Source organism: Myxine glutinosa, chromosome 5 (assembly GCF_964187855.1).
Source record: "Myxine glutinosa chromosome 5, kmMyxGlut1.1, whole genome shotgun sequence".
Classification (NCBI taxonomy): Eukaryota; Metazoa; Chordata; class Myxini; order Myxiniformes; family Myxinidae; genus Myxine; species Myxine glutinosa.
In genome coordinates, this window is record NC_136265.1 from 132,979,222 (window position 1) to 133,001,416 (window position 22,195).

General features: G+C 44.5%; 2 protein-coding genes across 10 annotated transcripts in view; one reads left to right on the plus strand and one right to left on the minus strand.

Moving 5' to 3' along the window:
* Window positions 1-3,935, plus strand: part of LOC137428389 (cholesterol side-chain cleavage enzyme, mitochondrial) — a 52,119-nt gene extending 48,184 nt beyond the window's left edge. For all 7 annotated transcript variants that reach the window (XM_078778736.1, XM_078778741.1, XM_078778740.1 and 4 more), the window contains 2 exons: window positions 1,810-2,154; window positions 2,235-3,935. In XM_078778736.1, coding sequence (XP_078634862.1) covers window positions 1,810-2,154; window positions 2,235-2,366 — 477 coding nt within the window. In that variant the 3' untranslated portion in view covers window positions 2,367-3,935. The remainder of the gene's footprint in view (window positions 1-1,809; window positions 2,155-2,234) is intronic.
* Window positions 3,936-8,899: 4,964 nt separating this feature from the next.
* The window catches only part of LOC137427050 (arf-GAP with Rho-GAP domain, ANK repeat and PH domain-containing protein 1-like), a 69,803-nt gene continuing 56,507 nt past the window's right edge, over window positions 8,900-22,195 (minus strand). For 2 of the 3 annotated variants that reach the window (XM_068116183.2, XM_068116181.2), the window contains exon 12: window positions 8,900-9,519. The gene's annotated coding sequence lies outside the window, so the exon portion shown is untranslated. Of the gene's footprint in view, window positions 9,520-12,632; window positions 12,965-22,195 lie in introns of those variants that run through there. The other variant, XM_068116182.2, reaches the window with a different exon arrangement.

The following is a 22,195-nucleotide window of genomic DNA, read 5'->3' on the forward strand; positions in this document are numbered from 1 at the left end:
AAGGATGACAGGCTGAGTCAACCCCACCTGGTATCAATTCAACAGCTGAACGGGATTCAAACTCAGGACCTTAGAATCCCAAGCCTGCCGCCCTAACCATTAGGCCAACACCAGGTATTCAAACTTATGACTACCTTATTTTACAACATTCTTCCTTTTTTTTTTTTTACATGCAAAATTTTTGGGCCCCAAAGCCCGTGGAAGGAGAGCAGGTGAATTTTCACATTATACTCCGACACCCGAAATCTACGGACTTACAAAACACTTTAAGGTTGTTTTTGATCACCCATGAAACAAACAATGCCCAAATGACCATCTCAGATCATTATCTCTGTTCCACCAAAAAGTAAAGGACTTTGTGACATGGCTTTGAACACGAATCAATGAGAGTAAAAAATTATTCCTTCTGTTGATAGGGACTCATGTATGGTGACATATTCCATCACATTATCAAACAAGAACGGCACTCGGTAGAGAGCATACCTCCACCAGGCTGAACAGTTTACGTTCTGTATCCCATTGATGGGTCAGATGTGGATTCAGATCTTTGCCAAAATCTAATCAATTCATGCTCGTCACACACCAAACCTGCCCACCAAGTTTTTCCGAATCCGTCCATAACTTTTTGAGACAACGTGCTATATATCGTTTTTGGCCTATAATTTTTCTCTAGTCTGACGACAACAAAACCTTTCTCAACATGTCTGCAGTGTCATTGCTATGCTTTTTTTGCAAACTCCATACGAGCTTTTAGATGTGTCTTTTTCAGTAATGGCTTCTTTCTTGCCATCTGTCCATGGAGGCCAGCTTTGTGAAGGGAATGGGATATTGTTGATTGATGAACACTGATCCCCATATCAAACATAGAGCCTTGTAGTTCTTTCAAAGTCATTGTTGGATTTACAGTGACATCCAAACCAGATTCCTCCTTGCTCGGCTGCTGAGTTTTTGTGGACGACCTGATCTGGGTAGTGTCTGGGTGATATGATACGTCTTCCACTTCTTAATGATGGATTTCACCGTACTTAAAGAGATAATAAGTGACTTTGAAATTTTCTCATAACCCTCTCCTGAACGGTGCTTCTCCACTACTTCATGTCTGAATTCTTTGGAAAGCTCCTTGGTCTTCATGTCTGCCTTGTTGGTTAAACCACTGATTTCATACAGGTGAAACCTATTACACTTATTTTGTAAACTTTCAAACAAATAATTTTCTCCTGAAGTAACTTAGGGGTAATTAGAGAAACGGTTTGAATACCTGAGAATCATCTGATTTTCCTTGTTAATCTAACTTATTCACATTTTATCTTCATTTTTTTGCTTTATCGCTTTGGAGTCATTTTTGAAGACTCTTCATATTAAGTTTGATTTGAAGGCATCATGAAATAAGCTCAGGTGACATCAAAATGAGAAAACTTTTGAGGGGGTAGATACCTTTGCAGGCCACTGTACCTGTCCCCTGGTCATATTCCATGCTTGTAGTTAGCTATACAATTAGCAATGCTGCAGCAAGTGGATTGTGGATTCTGCCCTTCACCTGTGCCTTATTTACCCCCTTGAATTACATGAAAAAGCACAATGGGATAACACCTTTTTATTTTATTACATGTTGAAAACATTAGAATAGGTATTATGTGTTGGCAGAAGGTGGAAGACTGACAGTTGTGGGTGTTGCTACGCCCCTTAGTTGGGCATGCGGATTATTATTATTATTATTATTATTATTATTCATAGTAGTAGTTCAAAACATTGTGGGGATGAGATCATATCTAACTGTAATTTTTTTGTTTATCTGTCAACATGTTCTAGACACTTGCCCAGGCTTCTTTGTGGACCATGGGTCGACATCCTGACATTTTTGAGGACCCAGAGGTCTTCTCCCCAAAGCGATGGTTGCGGGACATACATGGCGAAGCTTCTCCTTTCTCTAAAGCCGGAAGCCATAAAGATGAAGCCGAGAGGCCAGACGAAGGAGTTGCAAATTGGAGTGATGGAAATGAGGAGACGATGAAGAGCATCGGTAGCACCTCACTGGGTCCTTGTAACGGTGCTGGTGTAGGCAACACTTTCCTTGCCCTCGGATTTGGATTTGGCCCCCGGCAGTGCCTAGGGCGACGGATTGCAGAAAGTGAAATGGGCCTGCTGCTAATCAACGTAAGGACACGTACATTACAAGCAGTAGTCTTGCTGTGGTGTGCAATATCAGGTGTTTAAATATTACTGTCTCTCCACAGATTCTGCGTAACTTTCGTATTCGACGGTTTGATGATACACAAGTGGACACACATTTTGAGTTGATCCTGCTTCCAAGTCGCCCAATTCAGCTGGTCTTCGAACCGATTGAATCTGAAAACTCAAATTTGTGATTGGATTGGTGGATCTAAGAACTGTTGCTGTATTTTAAAAAAAAGAATTTGATTTGTTTTCTTTATTTGTTGCCTTAATTATTGTAGATAAACCTTTCACAGAATTGCCCAAATTATATTGGATATTGTCATGTTGACTTAGCAGACCCATCACGCTGAAGTGATGTGCTTCGCGGATGTCTGAATTAAAGGGAGGCACGCTTGAACGGTTTGCATGGTCGAAATCCGAATCCCACTGGTATTTTAAAGTGACGTTTAACAAATTATATCTCTCCCAAGGGTTATCCAAAATGAGCCGAAACGGTTCAGGTGCATGTGAAAAATAATGGCGGATTACCAGGTGACATATGGTGATTACCAGGTGATTACCACCGCATGGCATCATGTCGGCCGGCTGGCGTCACGGCTCCTCTTGAACCATTGCGGGCCACGTGAATGTATTAAAAGCCACACACGGGATGCATACACATCAAAAACCCCTTCTGGTAAGCACACCATGTCCTCACCTTGCCTGGGTACCTTTCTTTGTTCACATAGAGGATATGTAAGAAACTACACTTTTTTATTGAATGCCTATCTAATCTATACCATCCCTCATGGCATACACACGAGCAGAAGAACTTCACTCTTACAGGTCCCTGGTTACAGAAAATGCTCTAACCTACACAAACACATGGAGCACGCTAATTTAACATGCTACCTAATCCGTACCTCCTCCAACACAACAATATTGTATGTTTTGTTTTATTATAGTCTTAATATAATATGCTTTTATGACTACCTTTATGGGGTAATATTAAGACAGGCAGGAAGGTTTAAGAGGTTATTATGAACTTGATGGCAGCTTGGAAATAAGGAAATTGTCATGTACTTTCTTTGAATAAATTAGTTGTGTTTGGAGATGTACCCAGTGAATTTTTGAGAGGAATATATTTTGTAAATTTGCTGGTGAAGACGTGTAGTGTAAAGAGAATTATAAGAGGTTTCCGATGGGATGTTCCACCAACAGAACTATTTGTTGGGGATGTTGAACTTGGGGGAAGTAACAAGTTCCCCAAGAAACTCTGGGTACCAGCGACACCATCTTTGTGACGTTGCTTTTTTCACCGTGCTCAGCATGGCAATGAAGGAGAAATTTCCTGCTCCCCATGGATGCCAACTTATGGTTGTTTGTCCGTGCTTTATCCTTTTTAAATGCTACGTGTGTCAAGCTAGGGAGCAGCACATACCGTTTTTAGTCTTTGGTATGACCCGGCTGGTGTTTGAACCTCCGAGACTCAGAGCTGACGCTCAAACCATTACGCGACCAGTCTGTAATTATTGTATAGTGAATACAATGGAAAACAATTCTTAAGACTCGAGATATTTGAAATAGATGGTGTAAAAATCTATCTGGTCTGACATCTAACAGGTGTGTGATTGGCCCAGGTTTAAATTACTCTTTTTTTTTTTTTAATATATATGTATATAGAAAAGGATGTTGTTTATATTTGATAGAATTTGTGGTTGTCATACTATACTTTGTACTTGCACACTGGATGGAAAACATTAAAAGTAAAAAAGAATCCATGTAATTGTCATCATTACCTCCACCACCAAAGGTGGATGGAGGTTATGTTTTCACCCCTGTCCGTTTGTTTGTTTGTTTGTGAACAAAATATCTCAAAATGTTGTGGACGGATTCGGACGAAATTTGGCGGAGATGTCGCCTATTTGACAAGCACGAAATGATTAGATTTTGGTGAAGATCCGGATCCGGCTACTAGAAATTTTAAGTGATTCTTCACCATTGAGTGATGGGGCTAAAACCAACATATAGCAGAATATCTCAAAAAGTTATGGACGGATTTGGACGAAACTTGGTGGTGAGGTTGTGTATGTGACAAGGACAAATCAATTCGCTTTTGGTGAAGGGCTGAATATGGATTCGGATGTGAGAATTATTTAATTTTTTAAGTGATTCTTCACCATTGAGTGTTCGGGCTAAAACCGATACATAGCAGGATATTTCAAAAAGTTATGGACAGATTTGGACGAAACTTGGTGGTGAGGTTGCGTATGTGACGAGGAAGAATCGATTCGGTTTTGGTGAAGATCTTAATGTGGATTCAGAAACGAGAATTATTTAATTTTTAAGTGATTCTTCACCATTGAGTGATCGGGTGAAAAGCGATATATAACATGATATCTAGTTACAAGTTACGACTAAACTTGGTGGACAGCGATATATAACATGATATCTAGTTACAAGTTACGACTAAACTTGGTGGACAAGTTGGTTAGGTGACGAGAACAAGCCGATTAGATTTTGGTTCAGGTCCGAATCCAGATCCGGCCTATCAGTGGGATAGAAACCATAAACTGTTCAGCCTGGTGGAGGTATGCGCTCTACCGGGTACCGTTCTGGTTTTAACCAGCGAGATATACTGGTATGCACCTCTAAAAGATGCACGGACTCTTCAACCTCCAAAGATTCATAAATCTACAATGTCTCAATATTTACAATTCTTCATAATTTCATTCATAGTTCAATTTGATTCAATTAAAAGTTCAATTGGACAATTATTCCCAAATTGTTTTGAAAACTTCACAGTTTACAAGACTTGCATACTGTAGCTAGTCTCAGCCCAATGGCCTATGATTGCTCTGGCCTCAAATTGAATCCCAAAACAGGAATATCTCTGCACTGATCCCGGCTAATTCTTGTGGTATGCAAATGTAAACTCCAAATATATGGGAGCTTTAAGCATTGCCAAAGCTGTATCTGTGACCTTGGCAATTCAAGAGACACTGATAGGGCTATCCTGCCAATGCCTCCCCTTGGCATTGGAGCCAAGGACAGCAGACACATCAGAGGTAAGTTCTGAGTTACAAACTCAACTTAGATAAGGAATTCTGATGGAAGGTCATGGATTTCAAACTTGCCTGTCTTGCAACAGAGCCTCTGAGACTACTTATTCCTAAAGGGAAATCAATAGAGTTTTGCGTTAAAATCACATGAGCTGGTGATCTTTGATTGGGAACTGGAAGCCCAAATGTTTAGAAAGACAAGCTTCATCACCTGACTTACATTCATGAGGATCATGTCTCAATCCCTTTCATCACAGAAGACAGATTCCTTGTGGAACTGAATAAGGAAAGTACGAGGGTGGTTCAAGGATGATGTGGACTTTTTATTTAAGAAAAGTCAGAGTACAGGAAAGTTCATGATCATACTTCAACTATTTCTTAAGGGGTTCTGCTACATGTACACCCTTGGCTGGTAGATGTAGGTTAGCTTTGATGTAATCAGTTCATTCCTCTTTTCTCCTGCCTCTGGAACAAACTCCCTCACTCTCTTCAATCCCACTCCTCCCTCCAGGTCATGAAAACAGCTGTTCACCACCATCTCTTGTCTTCCCCCCACCCAAAACCTTGATCTTTTCTACCCCCGTCAATTCACCCCAGATTCGCTTTTTTGGAATACCGACTTCTTTCCTAGAAGTCCTAGAAGTGTCTATGTGTTTTATACCTCTCCCACCCCCCACCCCCCTTCCCATGCCTCACCCCGCCCCAAGCCCACTCCCTCCCACAGATCTCCCGATGTCCCTGTTCTCTGTTGTTGTACTTGTGTGCTTCCCTCTCTCTCCCCATCTTGTCTCCCGCTCCCTTTATTGTATGTTTTGTGTGTCCGTTTTTTTTTTTTGTGTGATTGATGTTAGCTCTTACACGAGCCTCGATCTTGTATCCAGAAAACCCCCCCAAAAAACAGAGTATAAATATTTTGGATGACGATGCTGCCATTTCAGGATGCCCTTTGATGTCTTCATCCTTTGTAAAACTTAATGCCACCCATGCGTTCTTTGAGATGTCCAAACTGATGACAATGACAAAGCCTGAACAGTTGTATGAGATGAATTCGAACTTCCCAACTTAACTCTATGAGAGTACCCATGTACTTTGAGGTCTGGTAAGGTACAAGTTATTTGGCATCCTTCTTGCACTAACCTTAATAAACCTCAAATGTGAATGAATAATTGTTCCGACATTTACAAGATTGGCATCCAATTTTCTTCAATTCCAGAGTAATCCAGCAATTCTCAAAAAATATCTATTTTTATGGTTGAAGGTGAAATAATTAGGACTGTGAGAGCAACCACACACAGCACGGAACTTATCAATAGATTAAAACAACTAGTCACACAGATGGTAACACAGGGAGGTACAGTTAGCAGATTAAAATAACTTTTCTTTAAGATCATGAAACAACACCAAATATAATTGGTGAAATACAATATGAATAGTAAAAATATAAAATATTATTAATGATATGAGCAGGGACCCGTGGAAACCGACGTAATGTAAAATATGATTTCAAGTCCTCAACTCTCCCCACCCCGCTCCCCCAACCCCAAAGAAACCTAGTCCTCACCCTCCTGCTCCCGACCCTAAGGCATCAATCCTCTCCCTACAGGTCTTCAAACCCCCTCCCCACTCTTCACGGTCGCCTGTTCAGCTCACAATCCCACGAGATATGCGGAAAATATATGTGCTCATGAACAGGTCATGGGACCCTGTCCAACTCAAAATCCTGCAAGATATGTGGAAATGTGTGACCATGAGCAGGTCATGGCCCACCACGGTCGCCTGTACAACTCACAATCCCGTGAGATGTGCATAAAAAATACGTGATAATAAATGACCTGAAACCAATTATATTACCTCCTGATGCGTATATAAATAAATAAATATATATATATATACACATCCTGTTAAAAGTGAATAATGATCTCGGGCAAAGGCTTTTTAATAAGGACATGAGTTTAAGCCCTGCTTGGGAGAATGCCAATGCCTTTCCCACTTCAAGCCTTCTCCAGCTTCATTGAAAATGACACCAAGGAGAACAATCTCACCAACAAAGCCTTGCTCCTTGTAAATATTGCCTCCTGCCCATCCTGCGCCGATGCAAGACTCGGGCGATAATCCAACAAGTTTTGCCACCCGTTAGACCACCCTCCATGCAGAATTTAATTACGCTGTCCTGGCACACCGACACAGTCATTCAAGCCTTAGGATTTGACTTCCATATGACAGGAAGCTGTACCATGACGTAGCCATGCGCTCGTAAGTCATGGGTTTTCCGAGTATTACAGAAGTTTCATTTTCGGAGAACTTTACACAATGTAATGCACAGTAGATGCAGATATTCCATGTACACGTTCAATTATCATTGTTCCTTCACCACACTCTCTTTTAATAATGTCTAACTACACCAGTAAATTTAAAGTGTTGCTGATTCTTGATACGAGGTGTGCTTGGCGAACCACATGTGCGTCTCTTCACACTCATTATGCACGACGTGGGGATGAACAGCTCGGTTTATGAAGAAACATGCAATGCAAATTGCGTACATACCGCTTTACAAAATGCCCGCTCACGATGAAGTGCTTCCGGTGGGATACTGCACATATGCAGTGGAGTGAAAACGTGTCTGTTACTCAGTTTCTGTTAAAAGCCAGAAGTTTTTATTTCGATAACATTTTGCAAAAATCGAATATCTTCTTCTAAAACGCTTTTTAGCTTTTTAGCTTTAAAAAGCAGGTCTTCAAAAGCTTTTTAGATACGACAAAAAAAAAATTTAAAAAGGAAATAATGGCCTAGGACAAATTTCTAATGACATGGGTTTAATCTGTGCTTGAGAGAAAGAGCTTGGGTGGGAGATGGCACAACTGGGACAACCAGCCCAACCACCCTGCATGCTGAAGACCTTCAGAAAGCCTCAAGAGCAGCTCTACCAAAGAAAAAAACCTTGTTCAAGAAGTTTATGAAGAGCATTAAGGGGTTGTTGTGTGTAAATCCCACAACAGATGAAAGTGTGGACGAGATTGAGTCGAAGAAGAAGAAGACCCCTTTTTGGCAGGAGGTAAATCCGCATGTTATCACCAATTGTGTAAAACTAAAGGTGATGACGTCATTTTGGGGAAGCCCTCGGAGAGGGTTTGAGAGGTTTAAAAAAAAATCTTTTGATCTCTGATAAACATTGCACAGAGCAAACTGTACACAACTATGTTAACCTTAAAAAACTACCCTTTGTTTAATGTATTGCTGATATTTGTTATCATATGTTCCAACTTTGACAGCGCAAAATGAAGATGTCCCAGCAGAGTGAGCAGCCACCTAACGCCCCTACAAAAAAATTGAAAAACATTTGATTTTTTCTAAATCCCAAAAGGATTAGAACATCACTGGGCAACGCCGGGTACCCTGCCAGTTTTTTTTCAAAATAAATAGTAGAATTGGTTTTAGCCATTTGTAAATTTGTAAATTGTAAATTTGTAAATTTGTTGTAAATTTGTAAATAAAACATTTGTAAATCAAAATAAATAGCCATTTGCATAGTGAAAAGTGAGCATATATTCGAGGGGTGGAGGTGCCTTTGTCACAAGGGAAAGGCATCATCCTTTTTAGTGAAAACACACACTTTTGTGATTAAAAAGTTATTTCACATTGTTTTTGTTGAAGAATAAGAAAGAATAAGTGATGCAGTAGAAAAATTATATTTTAAATTTTATTTTTGAAATTTTAAAGCAGTAGGAAAATTAGGAAGGAATCATAAAATTAGGAAGGAAATTTAGGAAGTGATGAAACATATTCACAAATGTCTCACATTTCTAATAATTAAGGCAAATTAAATTTCACATTTAGTTTAAAATTTTTATTAATTAATGAGAAAATTTTTATTTTAAATTTTATTTCTGAAAATTTAAAGCAGTAGGAAAATTAGGAAGGAATCATGAAATTAGGAGGGAAAATTAGGAAGTTCAAAATTAGGAAAATCAATGATAAAGCATTTTCACAAATGTGTCAAATTTCTAATAATTAAGGCAAATTAAACAATAATATGCATATTTTCCTCTCTTGTAAGCATCTTAAAAGGAAACTACATCATGTTGTGTATATTCTGTGGAGCAACTCGTACAACGACCACTGATCGATCATGCAGTGTTAAATATTTCTGCAAAAGTTTTCCTTTCCTTGTCCTGGAACCTCCACCCTAAAAGAGATCTATTTGTTTGGTCCTCAGACAGGAGACCATTCAGTTACTCAGACAAGCTCATAACTTTGTTACAGATCTTCCATGAGTCATAAAAAGTAGCAGCTTGGTCGTGCGACACTGAGGTGGGGAGAATTGAAAAGAAAACAGCAGTTTCACAAAAATGACAATTCAAAAATTATTTAAACTTTTCTCTTGAAAGCACTTGGGATAAAAGATTTTAAATTTCCATGCAGTACATTATTTTGAGGAAATCACTACCACACTGGTGAAAATTGACAAAATGTCGTTTCTATCGCCTCACTTACGGCCTTGCTCTTTGTGCCCTGTCGTCCATCCATCCTCCCACAGCCCGCCCAGATCACACAACTTAAACCATAATCCCACACCTGGTTATCTTCCACAATCCCAAGTTAAAAGCCCATTTTCTGTCCTTTTCCCTTTATTCTATCATCAGTTGTAACGACAACACGTATCTGTTGCCTCGGGCCCTTCCTTCCATTTTTTAAAGGGTGCTGCCGATAGTCACCTCATGCATTCTCCCATACCGACATCCTTGGGCTTTGATTGTTGGGGGATGGGGACATGTCCTCCCCCCCACCCCACCCTTTTTTTTAGGAGGGGGTGGACAGCATATCGATTATACCCCTCCCCAGCTTTTCATCGAAAAACGACCCAAACATAATTATCCCCAATCTCTTTGAAAAAAAATGGGGGGATAATGTTAATCGGCTCCTTCTGTCTGTCCGTCCGTCCGTCATGCAATCTCCTAAATGGCTGGGCAGAATTCACCAAACATGGTGGTTATGATCACCACATGGCACAATTTTGCAAGAGCAGTGTCATTTTTGGCAACATCCCCTGGGGTGGGGTCAAAAGCTTAAATACCAAAAATGCAAAAATTTGAAAGAAAAATTTGGGTCCCTCGGGCGAGGTTGTTGTTCGTCGGGGCTCGTTCATCCCCATCAAAGAGAAGTTTCTCCTGATCGTTTTGTTGAATGTTTACTGTTTATTTTGCTGTGTATGCGTTTACTGTGTGTTTCTAGTTCGATCCTGTTTTGTAATTCGTGCAAATTTGTGTGTATTAGTCGAATTGTTGTATGTGTTTGGGGCCTGGTTAGCCTCAAGGCCTGCCCAGTCTCCTCGTCGGTCCTTTGTTTATTCACGTTCGTTCTTTCATTTTATTGCCTTTTTTTTCTTTCCACCGCTACTCCCCCCGAACCTATTACCCGTCTTAAATCCCCCCCAAAAAAGTAATCATCTCCTGATGTCCCTGTTCTCTACCGTTGTTGTGCTTGTGTGCTTCCCTCTCTCTCGCCATCTTGTCTCCCGCTCCCTTTATTACATGTTTTATGTGTCCATGCATGTTTTTTGTGTTTAATGTATTAGCTCTTACACGAGCTTCGACTTTGTATACAAAAAAAAGAAGAAGCAATTAGCAACACATTTTTTAACATTTCTTAATGAAGCTGTATATGCAATCATCATTGGGCGATGCGTGGAATATGTATCGAATTTTGGGATTTGACTTCATGTTCATTCCCCAGGGGGCGGCGACTTAAGTTCACAGGGGTAAAAACGGGGAGGGTTGGGGGGCGGGTCTGACCAGAAAATTTGATATTGGGTCATTCCCCGTGGAAGTTTTTGCCATCATTCAAATTTGCTTTAGGTGGGAAGAATGGGGATTTGCGATAGCATGCCATTGACTTCGCTCTAGTTAATTGTATTTGGCCGCAACCGCTCTGTATTACGTACCACCCCGTTGCACACCTGGACTGGCACTTGAGAGTGCTAGATGACAACACTTGAGGGCTTTATAGTTACACATCATCATCATAATCCTAATAATCATCATACTATAATACGGAACTTGGTGCCTGTCTTTGGTCGTTAGTTATCCAATCTCAACCAAACTTGCCAATGGGATTAAAGGTCCATCATAACTCAAGAGACAAAGGTTGTAGGTATTTGGTTTGTTGCACCCACCTCCAGCCCCCTCCTTCCCCCAGTGGTTTGAAGCAAATTCTCTCTGTAAATGTGTACCATGTAGCGCCGCTTCCAGCAGGAGAAGGTATTACGATAGATCTTTTTCGGTCATCTCGTCTCGATTTTCAAAGAGATTAATTTATAAAATGGGTCGTGATGTCCAGATGTTTGTCTGTCCGTCTGTCCATCCGTCAACATTTTGCTCTTTTTGCTACTCTTCCCTTATCACCTGGCTGTAGTTCTGAAACTTGACACATGAATACAAGAGAGTAGCCCGCACAATCGCTCGGGCTTCGATTTTTAGAATTTGGATCATGGGGTCTCCCAGGGGGGCTACCCCCTAAACTTCGGATTCCTACTCGTCCTTTATTTACCAACCGATTGCTATGAAACCTGATATATCCCTTCTACTCAATGGTCTGCAGGATCGCTCAGTCTTAGATTATTTTTTTTTCGGATCAGGGGGGTTCTCAGGGGGGTTCGCCCAAATCAGTAGAGATCTGAACTATGACCTCAAGAGACGACCGTAAGCCCACTCGGGGCTATTTATTTATCTGATAATTCCGATATTTTATCTGCTTTTGCAGTTTTGCAAAATCGTTAGCAGCTTGGAGTGTCAGCAGTTATTCCTACTTCAATTTGTTCTGGTTATTAGATTATACATGTACTGTATATATCTAATAAATAAAATTTGTCAGATGTCTGTCTGTCTGTCTGTGTGTTCGTGTCTTTTTGCAAAGACTTCTTGGCCGACAACCACCAAATTTGGCACACAGACTTTAAAGACCCCAAAAACCCCTGAGACCCTCTTCTTACATGCTTGAGAGAAGACTTTTTATATACTTGAGAGATTAGACCCCATAATACCCTTGAAGACCCCGAAAAACCTTAAGACCCTTTAAAACCCTAAATATCCCAAAGATGCTTGAGACCCTTAATATTCCAAAGATCCCTTAGACCCTTATGACCCCTAACACTCCTCAATACCCAGAAGACCCTTTAGACCCCAAATATTATAAAAAACCCAAAGTCCCATTAAGATCCCCTCCTACCCCTGCAGTTCTCCTGTCCCTGTCCGTCCCCCCCCCCCCCCCACTCTAGCAGTTCTCCTGCCCCCCCAAGCCTCCCTGCACCCAGCTGTCCATCACCCTCGAGCTCTCCTGCCCCGACCCTCCTTCCCCATTTTCAGTTTTTCCATTTCCCCCCAGCTCTTTTGCCCCCCCTTCTCAGTCCCCCTGCCCGAGCAATGCCGGGTACACCTGCTAGTATGAAATAAAATCCACAGTAAACTCCATCCCTAGCATTTAGTGAATCAATAACGCGTAGCAACAATAATGTCTCACAAGATACCGAGAGTGTGAGGATAAAACGTGCATACAATAGTAAAGTGATTCTTGGGGAGCATGAAATGCAGATAAAAGGTAACATAACTGATTCAAATGAAAATGTATCCAAATTCCCATGCTGGAAACTCACCTTGAGTTTTTTTGTGTGTCCATTAGCAAGTACTCCATCATGTGTCCCAGTCAGTTGTGCAATAAGCTGGTGTCAGATTACATATTGAGTTGCTGATAACAGGCTGTGTTGATGGAAGTAAATGGTACAGAGAACCTTATTGCTTAGAAGCCACTTTTTCAGGGGCTGTTATTTTTGTTTTTATGGTTAATGTATAGTTACAAATTTGTAGATTCCGATACAGCACTTGTAGTAAAGTATTTATAACCTGTATGTACAGTCATTTGCGCAAAGGAATCTGGAACACACTAGTTAGCAATGTTAACTGTACAAATAAGAAGTAAAATACATCAAATCATAATTGATTCGCTGTGAATAAAATCAAGTAGCAGATTGAAAAGCACAAGGGATGCTGAAACTCCGAGTCGACGAAGGGTAAGCTTCTCTTTTATTCACAGCGGATCAATTGAACAAATTACCACATGGCCCACTGCTATTATGGCCCATATACCCATATCATTCATAAGACATTGTCATTATCTGAAGCTGTATTGATTGATTATTAGGATATTTAACGACCACTTTTGTGCATATGAAGGCTAATTTGCATAAATGAAGGTGTATATGAAAAATATTTTAAACTATATTCTCAATGGCTCGTCGATCATATATTTTTGAAGTTTCACTCGATCTGTTGAGCGGTTCTGGTGAAGAAGATTGTTTACATTTTGATTTTCAATCCAACATTGCCCCCAGACCACGTGACCGATGGCGTCATAAATTTAATTCTTCACTCACATTGGGTCATGGATCAGATATATGAAGTTTCAGATTTTCGGATAAGGATTTTGATTCAACTAATTACAGCTAGAAAACCACTTCCGCGATTTTGTCATTATTATCACCCTATATATCCCATGGGTAGTTGATGACATGTGCCATGTGCAAGTTTCAATTTTTTTCATTAAGCGGTTTTGGAGAAGATGTCGAAAATTTTTTCCTTTAGTCCAATATGGCTGCCATGCGATGTGACCTATGATGTCAGAGTTATGAATAAAATATTCTCCATGGCTAGTCCCTCCTATGTTTAAAGTTTTGAATCAATCAGACAAGCGGTTTCAGAGAGAGAAAAAAGTCAAAGCGAAAATATATATCGATGTAGACGAGACAGACAGGAGCGTTACAATAGTCTTGCAACACCTTTGAAGTGAGACGAATCATATTGTTATGTCGGTGGGGGTAGTGATATGTAGAGCCAGATAGATCTGTGTAGGTAACGTGCTTCGTCTGTCGCGGTAAGGAATCTACCTTGTAATAAGTTTCATGTGTAGGCGTTTTGTCAGTTAAGAGTATACCTGTGAGCATACCAGGATGTTCGAGTAATGGGTAGTATAGGAATTAAAGAGTAACGCCCCTGTGTCTCCACACCTGGTAGCTAAACCTTTGTCCCTTATGGCACCGCAACCACCTAGACACTTAGTTAGGATCTCCTTCGTGCAACATTAAATGACTCCCTTCCCTGACAGTGACTTCGGAAGGAACAGGCAAAGAAACCAGGCCGGGTCACCGCTGATGGGCGCTGCCGCCAGTTACACCTCCGACAGGCCCAGCCACAAGCGAGTGCAATGCGCTATCACCATGCTACAAGCTACGCACTATCACCATGCTACACGCTACGTGCTATCACCACGCTACATGCTACGAGCTATCACCACGCTACGGTCCTGTGATTGGTCGGCGCGCTGGGCGCGAACCTCCAGCCAACGAGTGCGAGAGGCGCGAAGCTGGAAGGTTCGGTGGAAGTCGCTGGTTGGTAGCGCACCAAGGCTGACGTCACCAAAAAGGTTATTTAAGGGAGCCCCGAATGCCATTTGCTTCTCTTGGTGTTTGGACATCATTCGCTCTCTGGCTCTTCTTCCTCCTACGCAGCACGGGTCTCTGTCTTGCACCATTTGAGTTGGTCTGGAGAGTCTCTTGCGGTTCCTGCTCTTGTTTGCGCAGCTAGCCTTTTTGGACATCCGGCGCTTCATCTTGCGCAGCCCGAGTTGAGTTGAGATATAGCCCGAGTGAAGTCACTTGCTTCTTGCACGTTTGCTTCGGGAGAGCTCACTGGGACGTGGCAGGCCGATCGTGTGTGAAGATCGACCTTGTGGTGCTTGGAGCGGTGCTCGGTGCTCGGTACTTTGGAGCTTGGAGCGAGGCCTTGTGGTGCTTGGAGCGAGGCCATGTGGCGCTTGGAGCGAGGCCTTGTGGTGCTTGGAGCGAGGCCTTGTGGCACTTGGAGTGAGGCCTGGTGGTTCTCAGAGGCAGACGGAGATGGCCGCGTGGACATGGGCGGACACGACTACAAGACTGCAGACAGATAAGCTCGCACCTCACATTCCCCAATAACACGACGAACGTGTTCTTTTATTAATTCATAATCCCTCGTCTGTTTCTGATATCTGTGTGTGGGGACGTCCCGATTTAGGACATTTTATTACCCGCGCATATTTTCCGGTCCGTCTTTATTGGTAATAAACCCTTGTATTATTTTCCATTCCCTGTTAAACCTGTGCCCGGTTGAATTAATTTCCTTGCAGGATCGAAGCTGCAGTCGGTGCACAAAGTAAGCTTTTTGCGCAGCTTCCATTTTCCTTCTTCCTCCCGTGCGACATAGTAAAATCCGTGTTTGGTTGTTGCCTCCGAATGAACCGTTTAGGCCTATCAGCGACCTTCTGGTGTTAACCGGGAGTAGCACGACAATATTTATCAGTCTCATAAACAAACCTGAGAGGAGGATAAAAAAAGAAATCTTATTCACAGAACAAGATGATCGTGGAAGTACAAATATATATATATATATATATATATATATATATATATATATATATATATATATATAGTTGTGGATATGAGAATGGTTTTTTTTATTTATTGTTGTTGTAAAAGGTTGTTGGAAATATCGCCCCTCCTCCCTCCGTTTGTGGTTGTATAAAGGTCAAAGGGGCGTTGCCGTAGTTAGTTCCATAAAGCATACATGAAGGACACTATAATACCCCTGTTCAGTAGTTTATTTCCTTATTATGTGTCTTAGGGTAAGGCCTTGTCTTCCATTAAGATGACACTCCATTGCACCAAGTGAAATAAGATAGATTCCCTTTCATGCCCCATTCCCACTCCCAAAACTTCTACTGCCAACTACAATAGCCGCCATTAAGCATGTGCTCAGCTCAGGGAAGAAGGGCGTGCCCGCCCATCGTCATCAAGGGCGGAGCCAGAGGGCCGTGCCGACCAATCAGGGCCAAGGTGAGCTGACCGATGGGCGTGTCCTGAAGGCCGGCGGCTTGATCGCCTGAGGCGCTATAAAAGCGCGCGCGCAAGAAGCGAGAGTGGTTGGACCAAGCGAGAGACGTGAAAAGAGAGGCACGTCAGAACGTTGGTTGGTGGTTGGACCAAGCAAGAGTTGAGTGGTTGGACTGAGTATGAGAGGAGTTGAGTAAAGGATCCCTACAAGAGCAGCAGCAGCCACAGCAGCAGCAGCCACAGCAGCAGCAGCCACAGCAGCTTCAGCCACAGCAGCTTGGGGGCCTTGACGGCAGTTTTTGAGCAGGGCCGCGAAGGAACGGCGGCTGTTAAACGAGCTGATCGATAAAGGGGCGGCGGCTGCTAATCCCCGACCCGACCGTGCTGCGGGTCCAGCTGAACCTTCCTCCCCCTCCAGCCATCCACCTCCTGCCATTCCTGTCATCATTCCCCACGTGAGTCTGTCTTTTGTTTGTTCTGTCCTGGGTTAATTAAGACTGTAGGTAAGCTAGCATTGCACTGTGTCTCTAATATCTTCTGTAAATTATTTTCTTATCTTTCCTTCTTCCTTGGTTTCTTTCAATCCTGTACATAGTAATAAATTATATTTGTATTCCTTACCCTTTGTCTTTCTTCTTCTTCACATCCTTCGCCTTTGTCTTTTCCCTATTGAATACCTGTGGCGCGATCCGGCCAACGTTCGGGAATCGGGTTAGTCGGGGTAACTGTTAGGGCCGCGGGGCCATCCGCTCGGCAAACCAACATCTTATCCGCGGTCCGTAACAATTGGTGTCAGGAGTGTCGGATTCGGACCTGAAGCGCTTAGCGCGCTCAAATTACGAGTGGTCCAAAATTGTATTTTATAAAATCCTAAATTTGAAAGTCGCGCCATGGCTGGTCAAGGCGACGGGATGTCGGTGGGTGAGCTAGAAGAGGGGTTAGGGGTAACCCAGGATCAGAGGGAGGAAATGGAGGGGAGCAATGAGGTGGTTGCGGAGGTATCAGGTGCGCAAGATGGCGCCCTCGCGCACGTGTTCGAAGAGGCACAAAATGGTGCCTCGCACATGGCGGCGAGAGCCGCGCCCTCTGTACCAACGGTTGAAGACATGCAATCATTTATGGCTGGAATGGAGGCCCTTATGGCCGAGATGAGGGAGCAATTCAAAAATGACTTGGGAAACCAAATTAAAGAAATAACTGAGGGACTGGAGAGGGACAGAGACCGCAGGTTGGGCGAAAGGGTCCCAAGGGTGCACGAGGAGGTAACGCGGGTCGAGGAGCACTGGTTGAAAGAAGTTGAGAAAAGCACGGGTAACTGGACCGGGGTAGAAATCGCGACCCGGGGTAAAGGGCAGCCGGCGACCGTTGAGGTAGAAGAGGGAATTTTAATAAAGCCAGCGGTCGTCGTGATGAATAAAGAAAAAGAAGTGCTGGGAATTAAAATTGAAGAGATGACGGAGGTAGCCCGGGAATTGCAGGAAGAAATGGATTATGCACAAAGTCCCTGCTCACATCACGATGCTGTGCTTAATCCTTATAAAGATTTGCAGGTGCGCGTGGAGAAGGGAATCCCCCAGGTGAGTCGTGCTGTGTGTTGTGCGGGGAGATTTTGGAGAAGGATGTTTGACGACAAGAGAATTGTCACGCGATTGGGATCAAGGAAGCACCCGGGCGTTGGTGAAGGGTCGCGTGTGGAAAAAAAGTGTGCGTCAAGGGGTGAGCGTGTTACGAAGCGTGAGTGTGATACCGAGTGCAAGCGAGAATGCACGTCGGGGTGTACGGAGTGTGACACAGGGAGTGAGAGCAATACGGAGTGTACGTGCGAGGGGGAGTGTGACACGGAGAGTAAGGTGGTGGTGGAACGTGTGCGAGGAAGCACACCTGAGTTGGTCGTGGCGCGGGTGTGGGAGAGCCCATCTGAGCGCGTTAGTGGGCGGATGCAAGAGAGCACGCCCATGGTGAGTGGTATGGAGTACGTACCGAGTGGGGAGAGTGTGCAAGACGGTGCGCGAGGTGTGTTAAGGGAGTGTGCGAACGGCGAGTGTGCGCGAGAGGTGTGGTGTGTAACAGGGAGTGCGTTGGTGGAATGTACGGACGGTGTTGGAACGCCGGGTTTTGTGAGTGTCAAAAGGGTCGCGTGTGCGTGTGGGCATGCGAGTAAAGCATCGACGTTGAACGGGGCAGCGTTTAGGGCGACGGATAGCCGATGCAAGCACTTGGGGCGCGGTGCGCTTTGTTAGATGCCAAGCCCGGCGCGGATCGATGCTGCGTCGCTTCTCTTCGAAGCGTCGTTGCCGATTCGGGCTTGGCCCCGCCCCGCACGGTCGAGACCGGGCCTTGTCGGGTGAGGCGACCGGTCCGGTTCAAGGGCGAGTGGGAGGAAGCGGAACGGTGCCCCCTCGTGGGGACGGGGTTCCAACCGGGCGAGCCTCAGCCATCGGGCCCGGGACCGCAAGGTACCGAGCCGCGATGATGCGTGGAACCTCGGCCCGAGCATGCCTCCTCCCCAGAGTCGTGAATGCCGGACGGATCCAACCAAGGCGACCAAACCACCCGAATTAATTGCTCGGCTTTGCGAAGCCGAGTTTTAATGATGTGACGACGCACCGAGGCTCAGATAAAGCGGACTGTGATGATGGTGATACTGATAGTGTTTTTGGATTCGAAATTTTGGGATAGAAAATTTTTGATTGGTTGGAATTTGGATGAGCCAAATTGATAGAAGATGCCCGATGTGGTGGGATGGCAACTCTGCCATCTCTCACAGCGGGGGCAAAGGAGCACTAGTCTTATGGGGTTTATGGCAGTGAAAACTAGCCCGGGAGGGTTTGGATAATGTGTAGGGACCTAGAGATGACCTTAGGTAACGTTAAGATCAGGTAGTGACAATGATACCTGTAGTGGGGACGCAGGTCGGTTAGTGTGGATGATAATGACGTGGTATGTGCTTAGTTTAAAGGGAAGACGGGGAGCACTAAGTTAGCAGGGCAACAGGTAGATTAGATGATGCCGTGTGAGTGTTGGAGGTGTATTCAGAAGTGTATTGTGAAAAGTGTGTGGTTAAAAGGTGTGATTGCACAGGTGTGCAACTGAACAGGTGTATGGAGCAGTGTATGAGTGAGTGATAGTGATGTGAGTTGTGTTGACCAAATGGTCCAGGAAGGAAGGAGGGTGCAGGTGGCACCATGTAAGATTGCACAGGTGTGCAACTACAGGTGAATGGAGAATGGTTGTATGGAATAAATGGTCTGGAGTGTATGGAGTATTGGAATGGATGGTCGTGGAGTGAGTATGGTGGAAACTATGGAGTGGAGTGGATGGTGCGAAGGTGTGAATGGGGGAAGGATGGACCCCCATCACGGATACCCGGGGCGGGTAGTGGAAGTGTTAGGTAGAGGGTATAGGTAAATTGTGGTTGGATATTGGCATCTGTGGTGCGGGTGAAAGAATGGTATTTGGATGGGTGCATTAGTGTTGTGGAAATGGCTGGGCGTGTAGCCTGTTAGTGTGTGTAGTTGGTTTGGGCACTCCACCACTGTGAGGATGTCGGCCAGGTGAGGCTGCAGGTGGGCTCTGGGAGCCGGTAGAGTTGTTGTGGATGGGGCCCGAGGATCCGGAGGACGGACCCGGGTAGCTCAGTGCCAGAGGGCACCAAGGGGTGACAGAGCCAGGAGGGGCCTTCCCCAGTTAGATAGGTTAGGTAAGGAGCAGGTAAGCTCGGAGGCAACTACAGTGGTGGAGGTGTGCAGGTGGGTAGACCTGCTGGGAGAGCTGCACGACCCAGCCCAGAAATTGTGCAAGGGCACCGGGAGATGAATCGGGGGAGTGAGACCCCAAATTGAGAAGCTCCACAGTTTGGTCAATGGGAATTGGTTTTTAGAACCCATAGTGTAAGTTGGCCAATGGATTGGCAGGGAAAGACCCCGGGTAGTGTAAAGTGTGTTAATGTCATTTAGAAAGTAGTTAGGATGAAAATCTCCTTGCACCATCTACATCCACTCACCTGAGGTAACGATGGTACTCCACACCATGCCAGGTTGTTTTTATTATTTTTATTGATGCAAATGTTTGGAATGTGAGACGCATCATGACGTGGGTGTGACATTGTGCTTGTTGTTCCATCTCTCCCTCCTTATGAGGATTGATGATGAATTGGGTGATGGCAAATTTTGGTTAGAGGGATTGTGGGAACGAATTTCGTGTAGGGGAAATAGGGGGAAGATGTGACGGTAGCGACGGATTTGCAAATGTGTAGATTGTTGTACATATGGGGTAAGGGCAAGGGTAGTGTAGGTGACAGGGGGGGTGACGTACGGTAGGGACGAGCTTTCTCACTTCGCTCTTCGTACGCACTTCACCTTGCATTGCCTTATTGATGTGTACCCTTGTGACCTTACCCCTCGCTCATCTGTCTTTCCCCCCCTTTGTCTCCCACATGAGGACCTGTGCGCCACTGGTCACCAAGGGGAGCGTGCGTGAGTCGGCCATTGTGCGCCCGAACCTCTCGCAACCACAGCTGTCTGCATCGATGCACCACATTATGGACCACATGTCTGTGGCTGAGCACCACATTATGGACCACATGTCTGTGGCTGAGCACCACTTATGGACCCCATGGGTTGGGGCATGGCCCCTCTGCTGGAACCGGCCATGAAGGCCCGAAATCTTGCTGGCGGACCTTGGCCACAGGGCACCGATGCCCCACAGGTGAACCACACTAGTCGGCCCCCTGTGGGCCATAAAAAAAAAAAAATGGACACGTTGGGTGCGTTTTATTGTAATACAAATAGGCCGCCAGCAAAGGAAGATGACAACACCAGGAAGATAGCAATAGCCAGCAGAGGGAGCCGAAGAGCAAGACACCACCAAGGGTTGTTGGTTTATTTTTTATTATTGAACAAAGGTGACTGTGCACCGATTGGTGCTTGAGGGTGTGTTGGTGCGTTTTGGGTGCTTTCATGGTGCGTCGATGCAGAGCAGACTGTCTCCCCCCGAGAAAGAACAATCACAGGTCCTGGGTTAGTTTTGTAAATAAAAGCAGAGCCATTGTAAATAATGATCCCCACCGTCAATGTATAGTTTGAAGACCATTCCGCAATTTGGTTAGCTGTGGGCGTGAGTCTGTTAGGTAGGGTGCAATGGAGCAGCGGGACATATTTATTTATGTTTTAAAACTGTCGCACTCAGGGTTAGGTTAAATGTAGAGGGAACTACACCTACGTGCCACACTAAAAGTTAAAGTTATAGGCCCGGGACGTGCCTAAGAGGAGGAGGGTGCAGTGTTGTGGATATGAGAATGTTTTTTTTATTTATTGTTGTTGTAAAAGGTTGTTGGAAATATCGCCCCTCCTCCCTCCGTTTGTGGTTGTATAAAGGTCAAAGGGGCGTTCCCGTAGTTAGTTCCATAAAGCATACATGAAGGACACTTTAATACCCCTGTTCAGTAGTTTATTTCCTTATTATGTGTCTTAGGGTAAGGCCTTGTCTTCCATTAAGATGACACTCCATTGCACCAAGTGAAATAAGATAGATTCCCTTTCATGCCCCATTCCCACTCCCAAAACTTCTACTGCCAACTACAATAGCCGCCATTAAGCATGTGCTCAGCTCGGGGAAGAAGGGCGTGCCCGCCCATCGTCATCAAGGGCGGAGCCAGAGGGCCGTGCTGACCAATCAGGGCCGAGGCGAGCTGACCGATGGGCGTGTCCTGAAGGCCGGCGGCTTGATCGCCTGAGGCGCTATAAAAGCGCGCGCGCAAGAAGCGAGAGTGGTTGGACCAAGCGAGAGACGTGAAAAGAGAGGCGCGTCAGAACGTTGGTTGGTGGTTGGACCAAGCAAGAGTTGAGTGGTTGGACCAAGCAAGGGAGAAAGTGGTTGGACTGAGTACGAGAAGAGTTGAGTTGAGTACGAGAGGAGTTGAGTAAGGGATCCCTACAAGAGCAGCAGCAGCCACATCAGCAGCAGCCACAGCAGCAGCAGCCACAGCAGCTTCAGCCACAGCAGCTTGGGGGCCTTGCCGGCAGTTTTTGAGCAGTGCCCGCGTGAGTCTGTCTTTTGTTTGTTCTGTCCT